This window comes from Muscardinus avellanarius (genome assembly GCF_963383645.1).
Source record: "Muscardinus avellanarius genome assembly, chromosome: 10".
Classification (NCBI taxonomy): domain Eukaryota; kingdom Metazoa; phylum Chordata; class Mammalia; order Rodentia; family Gliridae; genus Muscardinus; species Muscardinus avellanarius.
In genome coordinates this window covers 37,564,868-37,588,889 of record NC_137796.1, presented here as the reverse complement: position 1 = coordinate 37,588,889, position 24,022 = coordinate 37,564,868, and the positions used below count along the sequence as shown (strand labels likewise).

General features: G+C 42.4%; 1 protein-coding gene across 1 annotated transcript in view; it reads left to right on the top strand.

Moving 5' to 3' along the window:
* LONP2 (lon peptidase 2, peroxisomal) overlaps nt 1-24,022 on the top strand; it is a gene marked incomplete at both ends in the record, with an annotated part of 106,389 nt that overhangs the window by 68,027 nt on the left and 14,340 nt on the right. Inside the window, 2 exon segments of the mRNA XM_080704656.1 lie at nt 822-952; nt 13,924-14,066. Of these exon segments, the coding sequence (XP_080560782.1) occupies nt 822-952; nt 13,924-14,066 (274 nt within the window).

Genomic DNA, 24,022 nt, shown 5'->3' with positions numbered 1-24,022 from the left:
CAATCCTCTGTCCCAGCCTCCCAAGTACTGGGATTACAAGCATGCGCCACCACACCTGCAATGGTTTTCTTATGTTGGTTTTATTTTCAAGATGACTATTGGGTTTCTGATATGAAATAATATTTTTATATTCTTTAAAATTCTTATGTGAAATTATATGCAGTTGTATAATGGACTTTATGCCCTTCTATCCCTTTGCTTGAGTTTTATGGGCCACGTGTAGTATAATTCCAGTACTTGGGAGACTGAGACAGGAGAATTGTAGATTTGAAGCCAGCCTCAGCAACGGCAAGGCTGTCAGCAATTTAGTGAGACCCTGTTTCTAAATTTAAAAAAAAATAGAGCTGGGGGTGTAGATCAGGGGTAGACTGCCCTTTGGTTCAATCCCCAGCATCACTCCCCCCAAAAAAAGTTAGTTTTATTTTAGAGTTTTTAGGCAACAGCTTTTGTCTTACAGCATTTATTTATTTATTTATTCATTCATTCATTCATTCATTTGATACTGGGGATTGAACCCTAGTGGCATTCTACCTTCAAGCTACACCCCCAGGCCTATTTTACTTTTAATTTGGAAACAAGTTCTTGCTAGGTATGGGGTAAAAGTTCACATGACTTATATGAAAGAAATAGTCATGGTCAAAAATAATATGAATATTTAAGAAACAATACTATAATGAGATGTTTTAAGTATGGAGAAGTTAGTACTCAAGAAAGTAGTAAACTTTTAAATGTACATTATTTCTTTAGTAAGGTTGGTCACATTACTTCTATTTTTATGGATGATGTTTAGCCAAAAGTAAACTATGTTTCTTTGATGACAGATATACCAGAGAAGCAGGGGTTCGTTCTCTGGATAGAAAGTTTGGGGCCATTTGCCGAGCCGTCGCTGTGAAGGTCGCAGAAGGGCAGCATAAGGAAGCCAAGCTGGACCGCTCTGATGTGACCGAAGAAGGTCTGTGCTGCTCCCAGGCCTGGCAGAATGAAGGGCACAATTGAGCTGGGTATGCAGGGGTGGTGTTGAATAGTCACTGGAGCAGTGGTGCTTATGACTCCAGTGGTCAGTACATCCAGTAAGTAGATACCTGAGGTTTGATGTAGTTTATCAAGAGGAGTCTCATTTATAAATAGTACAGAGTTTAAACAAATAATGCTGTTTAAGGATTTCTGCAGATTTGAAAATGATGGTACACTTTACATATGGGTTTTGGTGTTCTCTTATTTCTTACTGACCTGGACAGTGGTTAAGTCCCTTGGTAATTTATAACATAAAAAGTTGTTGCCAAGCCAAACATAATGGCCCACACCTGTAATCCTGGTACTTGAGAGGTGAGACAAGAGGATCTCAGGTTTGAGGACAGACTCAGCAAGTAGTGAGATTCTCATCAACCAAGTAAGACCCTGTTCTAAAATAACAATAAAATAGGTCTGGGGGTGTAAATTGGAGGTTAAAGCCCCTGTGTTCAGTTCCCAGCACTACAAAGAAAAAAATTTTTTTTTTTTACTCAAGCCAAGTGTGATGACATGCTCCTGTAATCCTAGTACTTGGGAGGCTGAGATGGGAGGATTTCAGGTTTAAGTCCAGTCTCAGCAACAGCGAGACTAAGCAACCTAGTGAGACTTTTTTCAAAACAAAAAATAGGCTGGGGATGTAGTTTGGAGGTACCCTGAGTTCAATCCCCAGTACCAAAAAAAAAAAAGTTACAACATCAAAATGTATAAGCTTTCCAAATACTACAAAGGGTAGATCTTTGTACTCTGGAAGAGTTTCGTGTGTAATTATTTTTTATATATTTTTTGTTTAGAAGCATACAATTAAATGTAATATAAATATAATTGTGGAAGTGGTGACATAAGGAATTACTGGAAAATAATCAAATAGACATTTCCTTTGTTGAAGTTAAAATGGTTTAATTTCATGCCCCAGAATTGGAAGGGATTTCAGTTTATCACACCATTCTGTTATGGATTTGCCAAAATTTGCTTTAACAAATGTAAGTAGGAGGGAACTAGAAATTTTTTTCATAGTAAAGAGATTTATTAAATGCTCTACCATTTCCAAAGCCCTCTTTCCAAACAGGAGTTAGAGGAATGTGATGTAAGAACCATAACTTGTGGCAGACATGGTGGAGCAAATGCAGTTAAATAGCTTGCTTCTTTTTTTCTCTTATTTGCTGAGCTCAGGACACTTCACAGCGCTGGCATCAAAGAGTAGGTGTTCGCCGGACGTGGTGGCGCACGCTTGTAATCTCCGTACTTGGGAGGCAGAGACAGGAGGATCGCGCAGGTTTGAAGCCAGCCACGCTGGCTTAAGAGACCCTGTTTCCAAATTTAAAAAAATATAAAAATGGGTCTGGGAGCGTAGCCCGGAGGTAGAAGGACTTCCAGGAACCCCAGTACCACCAAAAAAATTAAAAATTTAAAAAAAAAAGAGTAGATGTTCACACAGTCCTCAAGTTTCTCTGCGATGCTTCTTCACTCACTGTTCCACTTTGCCTACAACTCCACTGGTTCATTTTCTCTAGAGAGTACACCAACTATTTTTTGGTAAATTGGAGGATAGCTTTCTCATTATGGGGATATTGAACTCTTAATTATTGTGGGGGAAGGAGGTTCTCAGTGTCAAACCCAGGAGTACCTTACCAGTGAGCTACAACCTCAGCCCTTCCTTCCTTGCTCCCTTCCTTCCTTCCTTCTTTTCTTTCTTTCTTTCTTTCTTTCTTCCTTTCTTCTTATGGTACTGGAGATTAAACTCAGGGGCATTCTACCTCTAAGCTACATGCTCAGCCCATTTTATGTTTTGTTCTGAAACAGGATCTCACTAGGTAGCCAAGAGTCTTGCTGCATTGCTGAGGCTGTCCTCAAATCTGCATTCTTCCTGTGTCAGCCTCCCCAAGTACTGGGATTACAGGTGTGCACCACCACTCCTGGCTTTTATATTTATTTTGATACAGGATCTCACTGAGTTACCAGGGTGGACTTAGAGCTTAAAATCCTCCTGCCTCAGCCTCCCAAGTTGCTGGGGTTACCAGCATACACCGTTGCACCTGGCTTCTAGTTGTTTTTAATACAGACTTTAAAGCTTTAACACTGTAATCTCTGTTACAGTTTGACTGTATTCCCCAAAGCTGCTATGTTATAAACTTAATCTCCATTGCTACAGTAGTAAGAGGTGAGCTCTTTGGATTAATGCCATTTTCTTGGGGGAAATAGGTCAGTCATCTCAGTAGTAGGTTCCTGTTAAAAAGATGAATTTGGCTCCCTTTCTCTTTCCCATGGGCTCTCGCCATGGGATCCCCTCTGCCCTGGCGCGGTGCACGAGGCCTTCCCCAGGTGCAGCCCCTCCCACTTGGGCTCCTCAGTCTCCAGAACCATGAGCCGAATGCATTTGGTCCATCACATCAACCGCCTTTGTTCATTACCTTGAAGGAGACCTCAAATCCCTGTACTTTGTAGGTTTTCTTAGCCCCAGTCAACTCACTATTGTTGATCTCACATTCCTACCCCACAGATACTAAGGTTTCGCTTCCTAAAATTTTGCTAGCATGTCTTATCAGTTGTCTTCTGTGTTTTCTTGTTCTTGTACTTTTTAACTGCTTACCTGTCATTTAATAGGATCTAGAGAAGAACTGTAAAGATAACACATGTTCAGGCTGCTATTTGTAGAAACAGAATTTTTCCAGCGGTCCTAGGAGAGGGAGTGCCTGTCAGGAGCGGAGTCCACTGGCGCGGCAGGCTCCGGAGCAGGGAGTAGGGAATGAGGCATGCTCCCTCCACTCCCTCTAGATGCAGGCCCTGATCTAAGCGCATGTGAATTGCCCTTGTTTATTCTTAAAAGGCCTCAGGCATTTAAGCCTTTGTCTTTTTTGTTCTTGACTATGATGTAATAGAAAGATAGAAGATGATTTACCTAGGTAAGTCAGAATAAGTTAGAATTTATAATACATTCAGAGGGATTTGATGTCAAGGAAAAGTTTCCATAGTTATAATTCTCTGCTTACCATTTATTATTCATACATCCATTTGTGGGTTTTGTTTTTGTACTGGGGAGTGAGCCTAGTGGCATTCCATTTCTGAGCTACACCCCCATCCCTATTTTTTTTTTTTTAATGGTCTTGCTAAGTTGCTGAGACTGTCCTAGAACCTGATTCTCCTGTCTCAGCCTCCCAAGTACTGGGCTCACAGGTGTGCACCACCAACCATATCTAGTGTGAGTTACTTTTAAGCAGTAAAGATAAGCACAAATACTATTAGAAATACACTAATGCACTGACATGGCTGGGCATGTTGGCACACACTTGTTACCCCAGTACTTGGGAGGCTGAGACTTGGAGGATCACAGGTTCATCTCCAGCCTTAGCTACTTAGGCCCTCCGCAACTTAGTGAGACCCTGTTTCAAAATAAAGAATAAAAAGTAAGGCTGGGGTATAGCTCAGAGATGGAATGCCTCTGGGTTCCATCCCTAGCCTGACAAAAACAAAAGGGGTGTAGCTCAGAGGTAAATTTGTCCATGGATTCATTCCCCATACCAAAATAAAGAAATAAATATAAAAATAACTCAATAACTCACAAGTATTCAATAACTTGTTCAAACATCTTTTGAGTTGTGTGTGAGTGTAGTTTTTATGGTAACACTTATTTGCTCCTTTTTTATTTATTTTATTTTGTTTATTTATTTATTGGTGGTACTGGAGGCAGAACTCAGGGGCTTTCTACCTCCCAGATCTATTTTATACTTTATTTGGAAACAGGGTCTCACTAAGTTGCTGAGAGCTTCACTAAGTAGCTGAGGCTGGCTTTGAACCTGTGCGATCCTCCTGTCTCAGCCTCCCAAGCTCAGGGATTACAAGCGTGAGCCACCAGGCCCGGCTCCTTTTTTTTATTTTTTAATTACTGAACATCTTCTAAATGATAACATAGTTAAACAGATTACCTGTGTTATCCAGATGAATAAATAATCAAGATAATATTTTGTCTCTTTTTTTTTTTTTTTTTTTTTGGCAGTACTGGGGATGGAACCCAGGGGTATTGTACCTCCAAGATACACCCCCAGCCCTGTTTTTTATTATTTTTATTTTTTGAAACAGGGTCTCACTGAGTTGTGAAGGGCCTTGCTAGGTAGCTGAGGCTGTCCACAATCTTCGGGTCTCAGCCTCCTGAATGCTGGGATTACAAGTGTGCGCCACCATGCCTGACAATATTTTGTCTCTTGAGAATGAATTTTGTTGTAGCCCTTATTGAAAGTATAGATATGACTTCAGGTTGGTTCTAATATTGTAAAATACCCCTTGAGTTACTGAAGTTACTGAAGTGCTCCAGATTTTAGTAGAATAATTATAAGGAATCTGCAATGGTGTTTATGACACCAACCAAGCCATCAGAAAAATTTCTACAAAAGAGTCTACATTAAGTTTTTGTGCCAGAAAATTCAAATGGAGCTCAGTAACTTAAAGTTTCTCATTAAGAAATATATTAATACCCGGGCATGGTGGCACACGCTTGTAATCCCAGTATTTGGGAGGCTGAGACTGGAGGATCACAGAGACCCTCAGCAACTTAGTGAGACCCTATTTCAAAAAAATAATAATAAAGAATAAAAAACAGGGCAGGGGGTGTAGCTCGGAGGTCAAATGCCCCTGGGTTCCATCCCCAAACCTGCCAAAAAAAAAAAAAAAAATGTATTTTTTTAAAATACAAGTATAAAAGAACACAGTTGCTTTAAAAATTTCAAGTAATACAATGTGAAGGTTATTTTCCATGTTAAAATAATGCCAGACTTAGAGTTACTGCCAAGAAGAAAAGTAATTTCAGGCCACAAGCTTCAAAACAAGCAGATACCTCCAGTGTATCACCCAAACCTTCTGGCTCCAGTCCTGTGAAGAGCTGTCTTTGTTTCTGTGGGATCTTCACTAACAGTTAAACAGACCAAGTAACCACTGGGAGTTCAGATGGCAGATGAGAGGTGCAGCTGATCAGAGTTAGAAGAGGAATATGTATGGGTTCAGTCACTTCCCAATAAAATATGGGCCTGTGTCTTTCTGCATGTTATTAGTTTATTATGAATTACTCTTTCTTTTTGAGGTGTTAGTTGGGTTGAGGAATAAAAACACGTGACCAAAGTTGTAGTCTGCTTTTTGTTTTGTATTTTGGGTTTTTTTTTGTTTTTTTTTTTGCTTTTTTATTGTTTGTTTTGTTTTTTATGGTACTGGGGTGGAAACCAGAGGCTTTCTACCTACCTCCAGGCTATATGCCCAGACCTATTTTATATTTTATTTGGAAACAGGGGCTCACTAAGTTGCTGAGGCTGGCTTCGAACCTGTGCGATCCTCCTGTCTCAGCCTCCCAAGCGCGGGGATTACAAGCGTGCGCCACCACGCCCGGCTCTGTAGTCTGCTTTTTGCTTGCCTTTAGCCAACACAAATATTCTTTGTTTTCAGTTTTACACAAACCTGTTTCTCTGCACTTGGGCAAATGTCCATTTGTTCAATTACTCATATACCACAAATGTGCAATTAATATCTGCTGAGATTTTTTGGTTAGGTGTTATCATTAATAATTAGTCTATTTTGACCCTGCTGATTTGATTCATAAATCTCTTATCAGTGTTCTCTAGTAAATATTTTGCCTCTGCTGTTGAACTCTGTTAACAGACGCATCAGACAGTCATGTGTCAAGGTGTGGTTTTGTGCTTATTTAATGTGGTGTTTTTTGGTTTTATTTTGGTTTTTTTGTTTGTTTGTTTGTTTGGTCCTAAGGATGGAACCCAGAAGCATTCTATCTTCCAGCTACAACTGAAGCCCAGCCCTTTTTTACTTTTAGTTTTGAAACAAAGACTCACATAGTTGCTGAGACTGGTCTGGAACGGGCAGTCTTCCTCTTTCAGTCTCCTCAGTACTGGGATTATAGGTGTGAGCCACTGCATTCCGCCTGCTCACCATTTGAATTTGTGGGCTAAACTAACTCTTTCAGCGTTTTACACAAATTTTCTTCCTTTTTTTTTTTTTTCCTCCTCTGGGACTCTGAGACTTTGAACTATTTGTTCCTTATCCTCTGTTCTAATATTTTCTTGAACTTTTCTAATTCAGTTTGTATATTTGTTATTGTCTTATATTCTACTTCATTATTGTTGTCTTCGGCATTTCAGAAATTTTCCTTTTTAAAGTTTTCTATGCCAGTTGATTCTTCATACATAGATTTCAGTGCATTCGGAAATTCTCTTTGGATCTTTAATCCATCTTTTCTCTTATTTTTTGGATGTACTAATCATGGTTTACCTTTTTTAAATTTATTTATTTTTGTGGTATCAAGGATTGAACCTAGAGGCATTGTACCTCCAAGCTACATCCCCAGCCTTACTTTTTATGTTTTGTTTTTGTTTTTGTTTTTGGTGGTACTGGGTTTCCTGGAAGCCCTTCTACCTCTGGGCTACACTCCCACACCTATTTTTACATTTTTATTTGGAAACAGGGTCTCCTAAGCCAGCGCCCGTGGCTGGCTTTGAACCTGTGCGATCCTCCTGTCTCTGCCTCCCAAGCGCAGGGATTACAAGCATGCGCCACCACGCCCGGCTTATTTTTTTATTTTAAAACAAGGTCTCAAGCCGGGCGTGGTGGCGCACGCTTGTAATCCCCACGCTTGGGAGGCTGAGACAGGAGGATCACACAGGTTCGAAGCCAGCCTCAGCTACTTAGTGAGGCTCTCGGCAACTCAGTGAGACCCTGTTTCCAAATAAAATATAAAAAATGGGTCTGGGAGTATAGCCCAGAGGTAGAAAGCCTCTGGGTTCCACCCCCAGTACCACCAAAAAATAAATAAATAAATAAATAAAACAAGGTCTCACTAAGTTGCTGAGGGTGTGATTAAATTGCTGAGGCGATCCTCCTGCTTCAGCCTCCCAAGTACTGGATTATAGGCATGTACTTCCATGCCTGGCTTCAGAGTTACTTTTGACTAAATCATAACACATATTCTGACCATTCTTAACTGTAAAGAAATATAGCTAGGGCTAGGGATATAGCTCAGTAGTAGAGCATATGCTTATCCCAGCATCAAAAAAAGGAGGAAGAGAGAGAAAAATACAGCCTTTGTTTTGTAGCTTTAGGCCACCACTTATCATCTGATTAACTACTCTAAAATATCTAGTTCAACTTTAATTATATGCTACCTATTTTCCAGTCCATAGAAAAATAAAAGCTATAAATTGAATAAAGGGCCAGTCAGAGGGTGGGATGAATCATAAACACCAAGAGTTGATGTCAGTGAAGACAGGCCTGACCTCTTGTGATTGACACTCCCTGGGCCTCTGCTACCACAGAACACTGGGCTGGCGAGGCCACAAATCTGCCTCACCCTGTGGCAGTTTGGGTAGTTCAGACTGGGTCTCGTTTTGGCCCAAGTTGCATTTTGACAGGTGTTGGTTCCTGTTTCCATTAGGTAGGACAATGAGGTCAACCTGACGTAGTGGAGGAAGGTGAATACTGTGTCTTTAATTCCTTGATACATTCTTTCCAAACAACTTTACAGTTTAAAATGCATCAAAATAAGCTGTGTGTGGTGACACACACCTGTAATCCCAGTACTTGGGAGGCTGAGACTGGAGGGTCACAAGTTTGAGGACCACCTCAGTGATTTTTTTTTTTTTTTTTGGTGGTACTGGGGGTGGAACCCAGAGGCTTTCTACCTGCAGGCTATACTCCCAGACCTATTTTCTTTTTCATTTGGAAACAGGGTCTCACTAAGTTGCTGAGAGCCTCACCAAGTAGCTGAGGCTGGCTTCGAACCTGTGTGATCCTCCTGTCTCAGCCTCCCAAGCGCGGGGATTACAAGCCTGCGCCACCACGCCCGGCTTGAGGACAACCTCAAAAAGTAGTGAGACTCTCATCAATGTAGCAAGACCCTGTTTCAAAATAAAAATTAAAGAACAGGGTTGGGGGTGTAACTTGGAGGTAGAATGCCCCTGGGTTCTATCGCCACCCAGTACCACACACACAAATAAATGCATTAAAATGAAATATTTGAATTTTAACAACAGACGTTCCTTTCATTCATTCACTTTAATTCTCCAGTTGACCACTGATAGCAGGAACGTGGTAGGTGGAAGGAGGCGTCCTGCCCGCCGGGCTGGGGGGCGCTGGTGCCTCTGTTCCTCTTGCTTCTTCGTTTCCTGTCCCATGCGCTGTCTGTCCCTCGGAGCCCCTCGTAGGGGAGAATCAGTCCCGCACTGAACTTCTTTCGGGGTTCTTAGCTGTGGCCTCTCAAGCGTGAAGCAAGCTTTATGCTAGTTCTTTTGTGTGGCCTCCTAACTGAACTGGAAACTGTCCTTGTAAGGGGGTTTTTGATCCTTTCAGGATTTTTTTCTTCTTTTACTAGTCTCCAGATCTGAAACTTTCATATTTTTGTCTCTTGCCATGAATGCATGTCTTATATTAATTAATAGTACTGTATATAATATTTTTAGGAAGTATAACTGTTGGCTAAATTTCTTTGTCTGTTGGATCAGCCTTCTTATTGCAGATCTGCCTCTTTATCATCTAGATTTTATATTAGTTATCTCTTGCAGTATGAAAGATTGCCCTCAAATTTGGCAAATTAAAGCATTGATCGGGCATAGGTCCTCTCTCAGTTTCTGTGGGTCAGGAACCCAGGAGCAGCGTCACTGAGTAGTTCTGGCTCAAGTCTTCTCCCGAGGCGACAGCCAGGCAGGCAGCCAGCGGAAGGCTCACCTCGGAACGACTCTGCCTCCAGACCCGCTTACACGGTTATTAGCCGACCTCGGTTCTTGCTGACTGCTGGCAGCAGTCCCCTGTTTCTTCCCACATGGGCCTCTCCCTAAGGACATGGCAGCTGGGGTTCTCCCAGAGGGAGTGGTGTATGAGAGAAGACAGAGAGCTGCAGAGTCTGCGGTCTTTAACAACCATCACTGTTAGCATATTTTTAGGTCACACAGACCAACCCTGGTATAGCGTGAGAGGGGACTTGACTCTACACCAGTGTGACTTCCAGGAGATAGGGATTGGCTGTTAGGGAGCCATCGTTTTTAATTTTCTTATGTGTGGTACTGGGGCTTGAATCCAGGAGCATTCTACCTCAGAACTATACCCTTTTTATTTTTTGCTTTGAAACAAGGTCTGTCTAGGTTGCTGAGAATCTCTCTTGAACCTATTATCCTCCTGTGTGTGCCACCACGCCCGGCTTGGGAGCCATCTTGAAGGCTGGAAATGGTCTTACTAAGTTTCTGAGGCCGTCCTGACCCTGCAATCCTCCTGCCTCGCTTCCCAAGTGCTGGGACTTTCAGCAGGTGCCACTACGCTATTTTAATGAAGGTTGTTAGAAGTTTTATTTCTGTTAATACAGCCCATATTTTCCAAGAGTTGAAATAGCATATTTAGAGTGATAAAGAAAGCCTATAGTTTGGGTCGTTAATAGAGAGTGGACATTTCTGTGCTGCGGTAGTGGTAAGAGCAGCTGTATGAACCCTCCATCAGGTGGGCCTGCAAGAGAAAAAACCTGATACAACCACAAACAGAAGAATGATTCTTTAGCAAAAGCTGAAAGTCTTTAAGAGGTGTGTTAATGTTCTTTTTTGGAGACCTAAAAACTTTGTTAGCTATTTTTAATGAAGGAGGATAATTGAAAAGTTTCCTATTACTTGTTTCCAGTTACATCTAAAAATTCTCATTTTAACCTAAACCCCAGGTCTTTCTTTCTGGTTAGATTTAGGAAATAAAGAGAAAATAATTCTCACAACCGCCCTGCAGAGATAGGGAATGAGAGGTTTAATGCTTTTCATAACATAATCCGTTCAGTTGGATGGTTTTCCTATGCCTCTCCTGATTCACTTGTGAAAAGGAGCCTGAAACCGTAGGTCAGGAGAGAGCGTCACGAACTTCAAGGCCATACTGGGATCACCTGTGATAACCCGGGGTGTCCAAAAGCATTGAGTCTAAAACACGGCTTGCTGCTGTTAGACATATTCAGTAATCACTTTTGGAAAGAAAAGAGTTAGTGAAAAAAATTCTTTTAACTTCATGAGAAAGAAAATTTTTTAAAAAGAAAGAGCCAGGCATGGTGGCACATGCTTGTAATCCCAGTACTTGGGAGGCTGAGACAAGAGGATCTGGGTTCGTGACCAGCCTCAGCTACTTAATAAGGCCCTCTTGCAACTCAGTGAGACCCTGTTTCAAAATAAAGAATAAAAAATAGGGCTGGGGATGTAGCTTGGAGGTAGAATGCCCCTGGGTTCAATCCCCATTTCCACCAAAAAAAAAAAAAAAGGGCTGGGCGTGGTGGCGCACGCTTGTAATCCCTGTGCTTGGGAGGCTGAGACAGGAGGATCGCACAGGTTCAAAGCCAGCCTCAGCTACGGAGTGAGGCTCTCACTTAGTGAGACCCTGTTTCCAAATAAAATACAAAAAAAAAAAAAAAACAGGTCTGGGAGCATAGCCTGGAGGTAGAAAGCCTCTGGGTTTCACCCCAAGTACCACCAAAAAAAAAAGGAAAAAGAACAGTAAAACTAAAATAGTACATAGATATATACAATGTTAGGTAACTATAATATTATACATTGTTTACTAACACATATAGTTATTACTTGCAAAAAAAGAAAGTATATGTGAAGAAGGTGACAAAAGAAATTTTATTTTGTGTGGTACTAGAGGTGGAACCCAGGGGCTTTCTACCTCCGGGCTATACTCCCAGACCTATTTTCTTTTTCATTTGGAAACAGGGTCTCACTAAGTTGCTGAGAGCCTCACCAAGTAGCTGAGGCTGGCTTTGAACCTGTGCGATCCTCCTGTCTCAGCCTCCCAAGCCCTGGGATTACAAGCATGTGCCACCACACCTGGCTCAAAAAATTTTTTTAACAAAATACTTTATGAGATAGTATAAGAAGAATTATGGCAAATTTAAAAAAAAAAAAAAAGGCTAGCAATGAGGTAGAATAGAACCGAACATTTCCTACATTTTTAAAACCTTTACTCTGCCAGGCGTGTGGCATACTCTTATAATCCCACCATTCAGGAGGCTGAGACAGGAGGATCGTGGTTCGTGGACAGCCTCAGCTACTTAATGAGGCCCTTTGCAATTCATTGAGACCCTGTTTTAAAATAAGGAATAAAAATAGGCCTGGGAGTGTAGCATGGAGGTAGAATGCCTCTGGGTTCCAACCCCAGTACTGCAAAAAATAAAATATAAAACCTGTACTCTCTAGGTTTCTCTGTGTGTGTGTGTGTGTGTGTGTGTGTGTGTGTGTGTCTGGGGATGGAACCCAGGGGCATTTAACCTCCAAGCTATACCCCCTGCCCTATTTATTTTGTATTCTTTATTTTTTGAAACAGGGTCTCGCTAAATTGCAGAGGGCCTCACTAAGCAGCTGAGGCTCTCCACGAACCACGATCCTCCAGTCTCAGCCTCCTGAATACAAGCATGCATGCGCCACCATGCCCAGCTTCTCTTTAGGTTTCTGACCACAGATTATGTAACGTTTTTCTTTTTTCAAACTGAAATTATAAAGCCAAACATGGTGTACATGCCTATAATCTCAGTACTTGGGAGCTGAGACAGGAGGATGCAGGTTCGGGGTCAGCTTCAGCAACTTAGTGAAGTCCTCAGCAACTTAGCAGACCCTATTTCCAAATTAAAAAATAAAATAGGTCTGGGGATATAGCCCAGAGGTAGGTTCTATCCCCAGTACCAAATAAACAACAACAACAAAAAAAAAACTTGAAATTATAAAGTAGTCTGATAAGTAAGCTTAAAAGAATGACTAAGCCCAAACCAAAGTACACTAATACTTTAACAACACAAAGGTCTCAGTGTTGTGAAGGAGAAATAGTGTATTATTACAGGGATTTCAAGCCAGGTTTCACACTCTCCAACCACAGCACTGCCAATTATATTTACTTATTGGCAAATGATAACCTTAGAGTTGAGCTGTGTGCTTACAGAATAGGTGATACTTATATGGGCTCTATCATTCCCATTAGGAAATGGGACACCTGGCCAGGTGTCATGGCATACACCTGTCATCCCAATATTTAGGAGGCAGAGACAGTAGGAACACAAGTTTGAGGCCAGCCTCAGCAACTTAGGAAGACCTGTTTCAAAGTAAATGAAAAGGTCTGAGGGCTATAACCCACTGGTAAAGCAGCCCTGAGTTCAGTCTCCAGTACCAAAAAGGGAGGGAGGGAAAGAAGGAGAAGAAAGTGGGACACCTGGTCAAACTCCCTGAAGAGGGAATTGAAGTTTTGTCATAAGCCCTGAGTTGTGTTGATCTCAAGAGAATTATACAATATAATCTACTGCACTTGACCCTTCAGTATCTTTTCTCTCTAAAGAACATTAGCTGATCTGGGCGTGGTGGCACACGCTTGAAATCCCCGCGCTTGGGAGAATGAAACAGGAGGATCGCGCAGGTTCAAAGCCAGCCTCAGCTGGCTTAAGAGACCCTGTCTCCAAATAAAAATATAAGTAGGTCTGGTAGTGTAGCCTGGGGGTAGAAGGCCCCTGGGTTCCATCCCCAGTACCACCAAAAAATAAAAAATTTTAAAAAATAAAGAGCATTAGTTAAATAGTACCAGACATTGTTCTTGATAATATAGGAGGTAGTGGTTAAAAAGTAGGCCCAGTGTGGTGGCGCATGCCTATAATCCTAGCACTTGGGAGGCTGAGACAGAAGATGGAGGCCAACAAAGTAAGTAAAAGTGAATGAACAAGGCAATTGCTAATACTGCCCTCTGGGGGCTCTTGAAAGACTATTTCTTCTTTCGCCTTTCCATTGATACACAAGGTGAATTTTTGTGCCCTAATATATGCATAAATGGGACTGAACTGTTAAAGTCCACCGTGCTTCTTTTGATATTTACTATTAATAAAATTTCAAGCCTACAGATCTCTTAGAACTTCTAAAAATTTTTTCTCTCTCCTAGGTTGCAGAGAGCACATCTTAGAAGACGCAAAACCAGAATCTATTACTGACACTACTGACTTGGCCCTGCCACCTGAAATGCCCATTTTGATTGATTTCCATGCTCTGAAAGACATCCTTGGGCCCCCGATGTATGAAATGGAGGTGACCATTCTCAATTTTTTGTTGGTGCTCACCAGGTTACTGTGATGGCTGCTTAATAGGTCAGGAGGGAAATAGAACTGGCTGAGTCTTAAGGTTAAAGATTCGTTTCTGTATGGCATTGTATTTTCCTACTTAACATGATAGTGTGACTGTTGAAGGGAGCCAGAGACCATAGTCACATTCTGTTACAAAAACCCACTAAGTAGCTGAGGCTGGCTGCGAACCTGTGATCCTTCTGTCTCAGCCCCCTGAATGCTGGGATTACAAGCGTGCACCACCACACCTGGCTCATAATTCTGTTATTCAGCTTCATTCTAAGAGTCGTGTCTCTGACTTTCATCCTTAGATGAATTCTCTATTCCTACTGTATGTGCTGATTTATTAAGGATTTCTTTGCATCATTAAGGGTTTGAGGGAGGCAGTGGGGAATCAACCTTTTTTTTTTTTTTTTTTTTGCAATACTGGGGCTGAACCCAGAGACATTCTACCTCTGAGCTATATCCCAACTCCTATTTTTTACTTTTTTTTTCTTTTTAGTGGTACTGGGGGTGGAACCTAGAGGCTTTCTACCTCCAGGCTATACTCCCAGACCTATTTAGATTTTATTTGGAAACAGGGTCTCACTAAATAGCTGAGGCTGGCTTCGAACCTACACGATCCTCCTGTCTCAGCCTCCCAAGTATGGGGATTATAAGTGTGCGCCACCACGCCTAGCCGCTATTTATTTGAAACAGGGTCTCACTAAGTTGCAGATCCTCCTGTCTTAGCCTCCCAAGTACTGGGATTACAAATGTGTGTCGCCATGCCCAAATGGGAATCAGCCTTATACAAAATGCCTAAAAACATGAGCATAATTCTAGTTTCAACTGCTCAAGTACAAACCCAGATAGTATTTTTTAGGACCCTGTTGTTTAATAGTTCCTTAGGGTTAAACCCAAGTAGAGTTTTCTCCCTGTTTCCATTTTTTTCCCCATACCATATCTTATGGCAAAAGGTCTGATTCCCAGGCCTGAGTTGAGGCTGCTGATGGAAACCATTTTCCCAGCGGAGCATGGTGATGCACGCTTGTAATCCCACCATTTGGGAGGCTGAGACAGGAGGATCACAGTTCACAGACAGCCTCAACTACTTAGTGAGGCCCTTTGCAACTCAATGAGACCCTGCTTCAAAACTAAAGAATAAGCTGGGCGTGGTGGCACATGTTTGTAATCCCAGCGCTGGGAGGCTGAGACGGGAGGATTGTGTAGTTTGAAGCCAGCCTCAGCTACTTAGTGAGGCTCTCAGCAACTTAGTGAGACCCTGTTTCCAAATAAAATATAAAATAGGTCTGGGAGTGTAGCTCAGAGGTAAAAAGCCCCTGGATTTCATCTTCGTACCACAAAAAAAAAAAAAAACTAAAAAATAAAAGAATGAAAAATAGGCTGTGGGTGTAGCTTGGAGGTAGAATGTCCCAGGGTTCCATGACTAGTAGCGTGAAAGAAAGAAAGAAAGAAAGAAAGAAAGAAAGAAAGAAAGAAAGAAAGAAAGAAAGAGAAAGAAAGAAAGAAAGAAAGGAAAGAAAGAGAGAGAGAAAGAAAAGAAAGCAAGCAAGCAAGCAAGCAAGCTAGCTCTGGTTTTCCCTAATTTCTCCCAACTAAGGAGAGAAGAAATAGTCTTCCATTCCATCTTGTTTATTTTAACTCTGAGTTGGTCATTCAAACTAATGAGACTGACTATAATGCTCTCAGTTATAAGAGTAGAGCTTGTTTACTCTTGACAGAGGAAAGGGTTTATGCAACAGAAGCAGGCATCACTCTTTTGCTTTTACTTATATCTCTATTTAAGTTCTCAAAGAACAACTGAGAGGAATTTTTCCTGGTAGGCCTAGAGAAAAAGGCCACCAGATACGTAGGGGTGGCTGCCACTCTTCATTTACACAAGCACTAAGGCAGGCTGTATCCCCTTTCTGAACCAAGTTCTTTCAGCACTTCAGAATTCAAAACCATGGTACCTTAAAAATTCAAACACCAAAATAATGCCTCAAACATGTAGGTAAACACTCTCCCACTGATCTGCATCCTTACTCAGCATTTTTCTCCCCCTTGATACTTGAGATTAGTTGCTGCAGCTGTTCTCGAACCTGCAATCCTCCTGTCTCAGCTTCCCCAAGTACTGGGATTACAAGCATGTGCCACCACACCCTACTCCACATTAGCTTTTAAATCTCTGAAATTAAGATTTATAGAACATATCCATGAGAGCCATCACTGTGCCTAGGAGTCTTCCCTTATATACGCAATAAGAGATGAAATTAATTATGCAGATTCACAAAAGGGATAATTAGTCAAATCAGTATTCAAGCTCCAAGTCCAGTATTTTTTCCATTCTTCTATAATACCCTGTGAGACCAAGATAATTCTTGCCCTTGCCTGTCAAAAGACAGTAGCAAAGGTGTATGGCAGTTTTAAAAAACAAAGCATCTGCTACCGCTGCATATCAGATTTTCATTTATAGTACTTTTTTCATTTTGTTTTGCTTTGCGGTACTGGGGATGGAACCCAGGGGCCTTCTACCTCTGAGCGACACCCCCAGCCCTATTTTACTTTTATTTTGAAACCAGGTCTCACTAGGTTGATGAGAATCTCACTACTTGCTAAGGCTGGCCTTGAACCTGCAATTCCAAGTGCTGGGATTATAGGCATGTGCCACCACACCCAGTTTATAGTGTACCATTATACTCTATCTATGTTCTTACGCAGTATACTCTTACCAGCCACAGCATTTAGTTTTGGAAAGGTAGAGGTTGGGCTCTACTTCCTGGTCACTCCATTGGTGTATCTGTTGTGTATTAGGAACTGAGGAAGGTCTACTACAAATGATTGCCATTTAGTCCTCATCTGTGGTGTCTTTACAACAGAGAAGGAAACGGCCATAGAGTATTTAAATAACTTGCCAGAAAACACAATTTATGCCAGCGTTGAGATCAGGCTCCAAGCCTGACTGACTCCAGAGCTTATGCTCTGCTTATTGCATTAGAGAAACTTGCACAGGCGCCCCTGAGCAGACCCTCTGCTCTTTGCAAGCCGCAGCAGCCAGTCTTTCTCTCCTTCGTGCTTTTCTAGGTAGAGACTCCAAAGAGAACCAGGTGTATTGGCACACACCTATATTCCCAACAGTCAGGAGGCTGAGACAGGAGGATTGCAGGTTTGAGGCCAGCCTCAGCAACTTAATTAAGACCCTTTTTCAAAATAAAAAGGGCTAGGGCTTAGCTCGAGGTACAGTACCCCTGGGTTCAATCCCTAGTAACCCCCGCCCAAAATCTTAAGACCAAGATTATACTTTATACTTTTAGGATTAAATTCAGTCATTCTCCCTTTAAACTACACCCCGGCCCTATTTCTAGTTTCTTTTTTTTTTTTTTTTTTTTTTTTTTTTTTTTTTTTTTTTTGGTGGTACTGGGGTTCCTGGAAACCCTTCTACCTCTGAGCTACACGCCCAGACCTATTTTTTTATATTTTTATTTGGAAACAAGGCCTCTTAAGCCAGCAAGGCTGGCTTCGAACCTACGCAATCCTCCTGTCTCCGCCTCCCAAGTGTGGGAATTACAAGCGGGGATTACAAGCGGGCGCCACCACACCCGGCTTTTTTTTTTTTTTTTTTAAATAGGGTCTCACTAGGCTGATAAGTCTCACTACTTACTGAGGCTGTCCTCGTGATCCTCTTGTCTCAGCCTCCCAAGTACTGGGATTACAGGCATTTGTCACCACGCCCAGGTGAATATAGACTTTTAAACCCGGAATTCTATGGCTCAGAGGCAAGTGCTAGAGTGGAAGTATAAATTAAAGACCGTCAGAACATAGAGGATATTTAAAGCCCCCTAAGGAAAAAGTGTACAAAGAACAGAGCATGTAGCCTAGGAACAAGCCCTAATGAACGCTAGGAACCATATAGAGAGAAGGGGAGCCATCAGAGAAGGCAAAACAGTGGGGCCCAGTAGATACCCCTGTCATCCTAGACTGAGGCAGGAGCCAGTCTCAGCATCTTAGTGAGATTCTGTCTCAAAGAATAAAAAGGGCTAAGATGGGCATGGTGGCGCACACTTACAATCCCAGTATTTGAGAGGATGAGACAGGAAGATTGAGGGTTTGCAGACAGTCTACTTAAGTGAGACCTTATTTCAAAATAAAGAATAAAAAGATAGGGCTAGGAGCGTAGCTCAGAGGTAGAATGCCCCTGAGTTCCATCCCCAGTACTGGGGGGAGAAAGGGAGGGGCGGAGGTATAGCTCAGTGGTAGAGTGCCTCTGGGTCCCAACCTCAGTTCCACAGAAAGAAAGAGGGAGACAAATAGACACAAGGACTGGTGGTGTGCTGCCATGAAAGCCAAACAGAACGTGTCAAGAGGAAGGGGACGTGAAATTGTGATACTGTTTGTAGAGAGATCGGAGGAGACAAGATTAGGAAGATGTGTGCCAAAGTTGGCAGCATGGAGGTTGTGGGTGACCTCGAAAGGGATTTCACAAGCATGATGGGGCTGGTAGATTGAGTATGTTGAAGACGGTGGGAGGTGAGGAAATAGAATTAGTACATAGGCAGCTGTTCAGAAGTTTATCTGTGAGTGATTACGTTGAAATAAGGTAGCTAGCTGAGCACAGTGGTGCCTGCCTATAATCCCAGTGACTCAGGAAGCCTATGCAAGAGGATCACAAGGTGTCAAGGCTGATTTCAGCAATTTAGTGAGGCCCTGTTTCAAAATTTAAAAAAAAAAAGAGCCAGGGTATAGCTCAGAGGTAGTGGGAGGGGCAAGAATATTGAGTTACTGCCAGGAATATTACACATGCGTATAATCCCGTACTTGGGATGCTGAGATGGGAGGATTACAGGTTTGAGGACAGCCTCAGCAACTTAGGGAGACACTGTTTCAAAATACAAGATAAAATAGAACTGAGGTTATAGCTCAGTAGTAGAACACCCCTGTATTCAACCCCCACTACTACTACTACTACCACTACTACTACTACTCACACACACGCACACGAATACTGAGTTATTTATGAAGAAAAGCTGTAATTTAGCGTGCTGGCTGCACGAGGAGCGTGTGACGCCAGGACGGACGGCTGGTGGAAGCGGCGGCTCAGGGCGAGCATGCAGGTGAGCTGAAGCACAGGTGGGGGTGCGGGTTCCAGAAGTGGCGTGGCTTCTTTTTGATAACTGGGACCCGGAAGAGAGAGGCTGCGTTCAGGAGAGGCTTGAAAGGCCTGAGAAGCCAGGTTCCAGGTAGGAATTGTGTAATTGCCAAAGACGTTCAGGAGAGCAGGAGCGAGGGTGGTTGTTGAAGGTCAGAGGTAGTGAGGAGAGAATGAAGGTGGTACCGCTGCCGTAAGCAGGAGTCAGTAGGAGGGAAGAAGAATAACGTCTGAAAGAAGAAATGGGCCTTTCCTAAATCCTGAACACCACTTTCCTGAGCTTGTTGTTTATGTGTTACTATAGTTAGTGAAACTTGTAAGTTCATATCTATAAAGCACCCACCTTAGTGCCTAGTAAAAAAATGAACAAAACACTGTTCCTATAACTACTGTGCTCCCTAAAAACAAACAGACCTACCTCTAGTGACCAGAAACCCCCGTTGTTTTGTCATCCTAATTCTGTATCCACAGTTAGTAACCTTACACCACCCATTGTCATTCTTTACTGTAATCGAAGATGTGTCTACAAAAACAGATTCGTACCAAAAAATGCTGTTGACTTAGCACACTGGCAGTGAAGAAGGCACACTTCTATTAAATAAGTTATGTCCCTTTAGAATTCCCTAATCAGGTTGAAAAATAGGTTCTAGGAACTTAGTCTGAATTTTAAATTTAGGAAGTATATCATAAGTCACTTTTTCTAACACTATGAAGTTTCCTAAAGGAACAAGGTCACTTAAACCCACTTTAAATTTTAATAATAAAATTGCTGGGCGTGGTGGTGCACACTTGTAATCCCAGTGCTTAGGAGGCTGAAACAGGAAGATTTTGCACAGGTTTGAAGCCAGCCTCAGCTACTGAGTGAGGCTCTCAGCAACTTAGTGAGACCCTGTTTCCAAATAAAGTGTGAAAAAAAATAGGTCTGGGAGTATAGATCGGAGGTAGAAAAGCCCATGGGTTCCACCCCCAGTACCACAAAACAAAAAGAAAGAAAGGAAGGAAAAGAAGGAAAGAGTGAAGGAAGAAAGGAGGGAAGGAAGGAAGAGAAAAGAAAGAAGAAAGAAATCAGGCTGGGGGTGTAGCTTAGAGGTAGAATGCCCCTGGGTTCAATCCTCAGCACTTAGCACCCCCCCACACACACACACACACACAAAATTAATGATAAAATAAAAGATCTTCCTGTGCACAGCAAAAAGAATGGGAAGAGCTTGTGACCTGAGGCAGCCGGGACTTGTCCAGGCTTCTCCTGCGGTCAGGCAGGCACCGCTTACCCTTCCTCCAAGCCTCAGCAATAGCCCATCCCCTTACTTTGCTTTCTCTAATGGGAAACAAGATCTTGAGTTCCTGCCTCATGAAAAGGGTACGTGACCAGAGGATATCAGGCAGCTTTTAGGAGGGGGTATGTATGTTAGGCACCCCAGAATAGACAGAGGGCCAGTATACCTGGCTGGGGACAGGATTCTGTCATTTGATTATTCCTGCCTCCATTCATGTTTTTGGATAGTTCTTTACCCTACATTAAAGCCTCAGTGTTGGCTGCTGACCATGGTGTATGAAAAGCCCTTATCTATTTTTTACTGTCTGTAAAAAAGTAATAAAAGGTTACTTGGGAGGCTGAGACAGGAAGATCGCAGGTTCAAGACCAGCCTCAGCAACTTAGCAAGACACTCAGCAACTTAGACCTTGTTTCAAAATTAATAATAATAATAATAATAAGCTAGGTGTGGTGGCACACACCTTAATCTCAGTACTTGGGAGACTGAGACCAGAGGATCACAGATTCAAGGACAGCCTCAGCAACCTAAAGAGGCTTTCAGCAAACTAGCCAGAACCTCTTTCCAAACAAAAAACTAAAAAGAATTGGGGGTATAGCTTGGAGATAGAATGCCCCTGGGCTTAATCCCTAGTACCACAAAAAATAAAGGTGGGGGTGCGAGTTTGAGGTACACCCAGCCTGGTCCAACACCCCACCAGGAATCAGTTGTGCTAAGAAAAGGCCCTTCTGAAAAGACCTAAGAGCTGTTGGTCTCGGCAGCGTGGGAGTCAGGCCAGACTGGGGCGCCTAACACTGCTTTAAGGCGTATCAGCGGGAGGGCTGGGATGTAGCCAGTGGGGTGCTTGCCTAGCACGTGTGAGGCCCTAGGTTCAATCTCTAGTACCAGGGGAAAGAAAGAAAACAGGAAGATGATGGAACCAGCACCTCTCTAAAGGCAACAGAATCTGCCCTTGCTTTTTCTTAATGCTACTAAAACAAATCCACACTCGAAAACAGACTCAAGAATTCAAGGCTTATTATTTCAATACAAAGACTTGTGAAGAGGTTGCCAGAGGGATAGCTACTGTGGTAACAGCCCGGGCAGAAGCATAACATGCTATATGAGCTCTAAAAGAAACCAGTTGGTGGTGTGAGTGTCATTACAGAATAATCCTGCACACATCGCACAGTGATCTGACAGCTCAGGTTTTGCATTTAGCATGGTGCCATGCTAGTCCCTGGAAAGAAGGCCCACAAAATATCCCTGTCTCCATCCCTGGGCACCTGCCGGCCCTTCTGTTGTGCTGCCTCCCAGTCCTCTCTGCCCAGCAAACTTCTCCTATTAAGACGACTAAGCCTCTCTTCCGACACCTACTCGAGCTCTAGGTCTAGAACCCTGCCTTGTCAGAGTGCCCTATAGATAAGAGCACTGTGTGTGTGTGTGCGTGTGTGTGTGTACACGTGTACGCGCGCACGGTAGTAGGGATTGAACCCAGGGGCATTCTACCTCCAAGCATTTTTTATTCTTTATTTTGAAACAGTCTCACTAAGTTGCAGAGGGCCTCACTAAGTAGCTGAGGCTGGCCATGAACTGCGATCCTCCTGTCTCAGCCTCCCAAGTACTGGGATTACAAGCGTGCGCCACTGCGCTCCACTGCTTACCCTTCTTGTAGCTCCCTGTACCAGGTATAATTGCTCCTCCATCTCATGTCCGTGTGTAGTCCACCGGTCCACGGTGCGTGCACTTCTATGGGACGGAGTCTGGCTCAGGATACTTGGTAAAGGGCTGTTGAATGAATGTAAAGTCTTGTTCTCTCTGATGAGTCTAAGTGTTGGTCTAGGATTGTAAGAGTCACAGAGCTGGGCAGGTACACGATTTCAATCCGTATCACTGGTTTTAATAAAGTATAGAGCAGTGTGAAATTGACAGTCAGTAGATACACAAATGAAAACTGATTCATTCAAGTATTAAGAATAAATCTTAAGACCTACTCTATTATTAATTAGGTTTTTCTTTAAATATTTCAGATGTTTCCTCAGCCTGCCTATTTGCCTTATTGCTAGTAATAGTGTATAATTGAGTACAGAAATGAACCTAAGATATTCTCCCACTTTGGTATCTAGGCTAATAGAACTAATAATTTCACAATTTAATAATGGGAATAGAAGCTGAGAGGAAGGTACTGGTGGATAAGTGTTATTTTGTAATTATTATGTTGAGTCTGTGAGTAGGGAATGCTGTGAAACACCATTTCTTTTGTGTAAAGGGGTGAGATGGCTTGCAGTCACAAGCATATGGTGGGGGGGGGGGGTTGTTTGTTTGTGGAACTGGGGATTGAACCCGGGAGTGTTCTACCTCTGAGCTACACCCCAGCCCTATTTTATTTACTTATTTATTTATTTACTTACTCTTATTTTGAAGCAGGATCTTACTTAGTGGCTGAGAATCTCACTAGGCTGCTGAGGCTGTCCTCAAACCTGCAATCCTCCTGCCTCAGCCTCATGTACTGGAGTTTCAAGTGCATGCTAGCATGTCCAGCTCTTGCATCTTGTACTATGTCATTTCTGTATTTGTATTACATCATTTCTCTTTTCTTTCTTTCTTTCTTTTTCTTTTTTTTTTTTGTACTGTGCTTTGAACTCAAGGGTATTCTTCCTCTAAGCTACATCCCCAGCCCCTTTTATTTTTTGTTGTGGAAACAGAGTCTCGCTAGGTTGCTGTGAGAGATTCACTAAATTGCTGAAGCTGGTCTCGAACCTGTGATCCTCCTGTCTCAGCTTTCCAAATTACTGGGATTATAAGTATGCGCCACCCTGCCCACTGTGCACTATGTCATTTCTGATGGAGAAATACACATCTGGATGCTTGATTGTTCCGCTTCATTGTGAGAACATACGGAATATGACTAAGTCTAAGGACTAAAAGTTCTTCTTAGATAGCTACTCTTAGCCTTGATTACAGTTTCCAGGTTTAGTAGGAACTTCGCTTCTGTCCAAATTTGTTGTTACGTTCCACACATTGGCCATTTACATCGTCCACTTCAGATTACTATCAGAACACTGACTGCCAAGTCCTAATAGGACTGAGCCGCCCTTCCCAGCAACAGCCCCATCGCTTCTGCTCGCAGTTCCAGGGCCCTCCAGCAGAGGGTGAGAGTTGGAACCGGCTTGGTTTCTTGGCAGGGTGGTGATCAAGTAGACTCACCACTGCTTCTTTGATCCTTTTGGTATTGTTTTGAAAAATAAGGTCTGAGAATTCAGCTGTAAGAGTCATTATCCTTGTTACAGATAAAGCTGTATCAAATGGCTTTTTGTGTTAGACATAATTTAGTATATTAAGGATCATTCTTTAGGACTGTTTCACCTGTCCCTGGGAAATTCCTACCCAAAATAAGTGCCATGGTGCAGGTATAGAAAAATGACTTTGTATTAGAAAATAAACTTTGTGGACAGTTTTATAGGTAGTTGTTTCTGTTATCCTTTTCATATTGAACTTTTGTGTCTTAAATTTAGAATATAGCAGTGCCAAGCTGGGCGT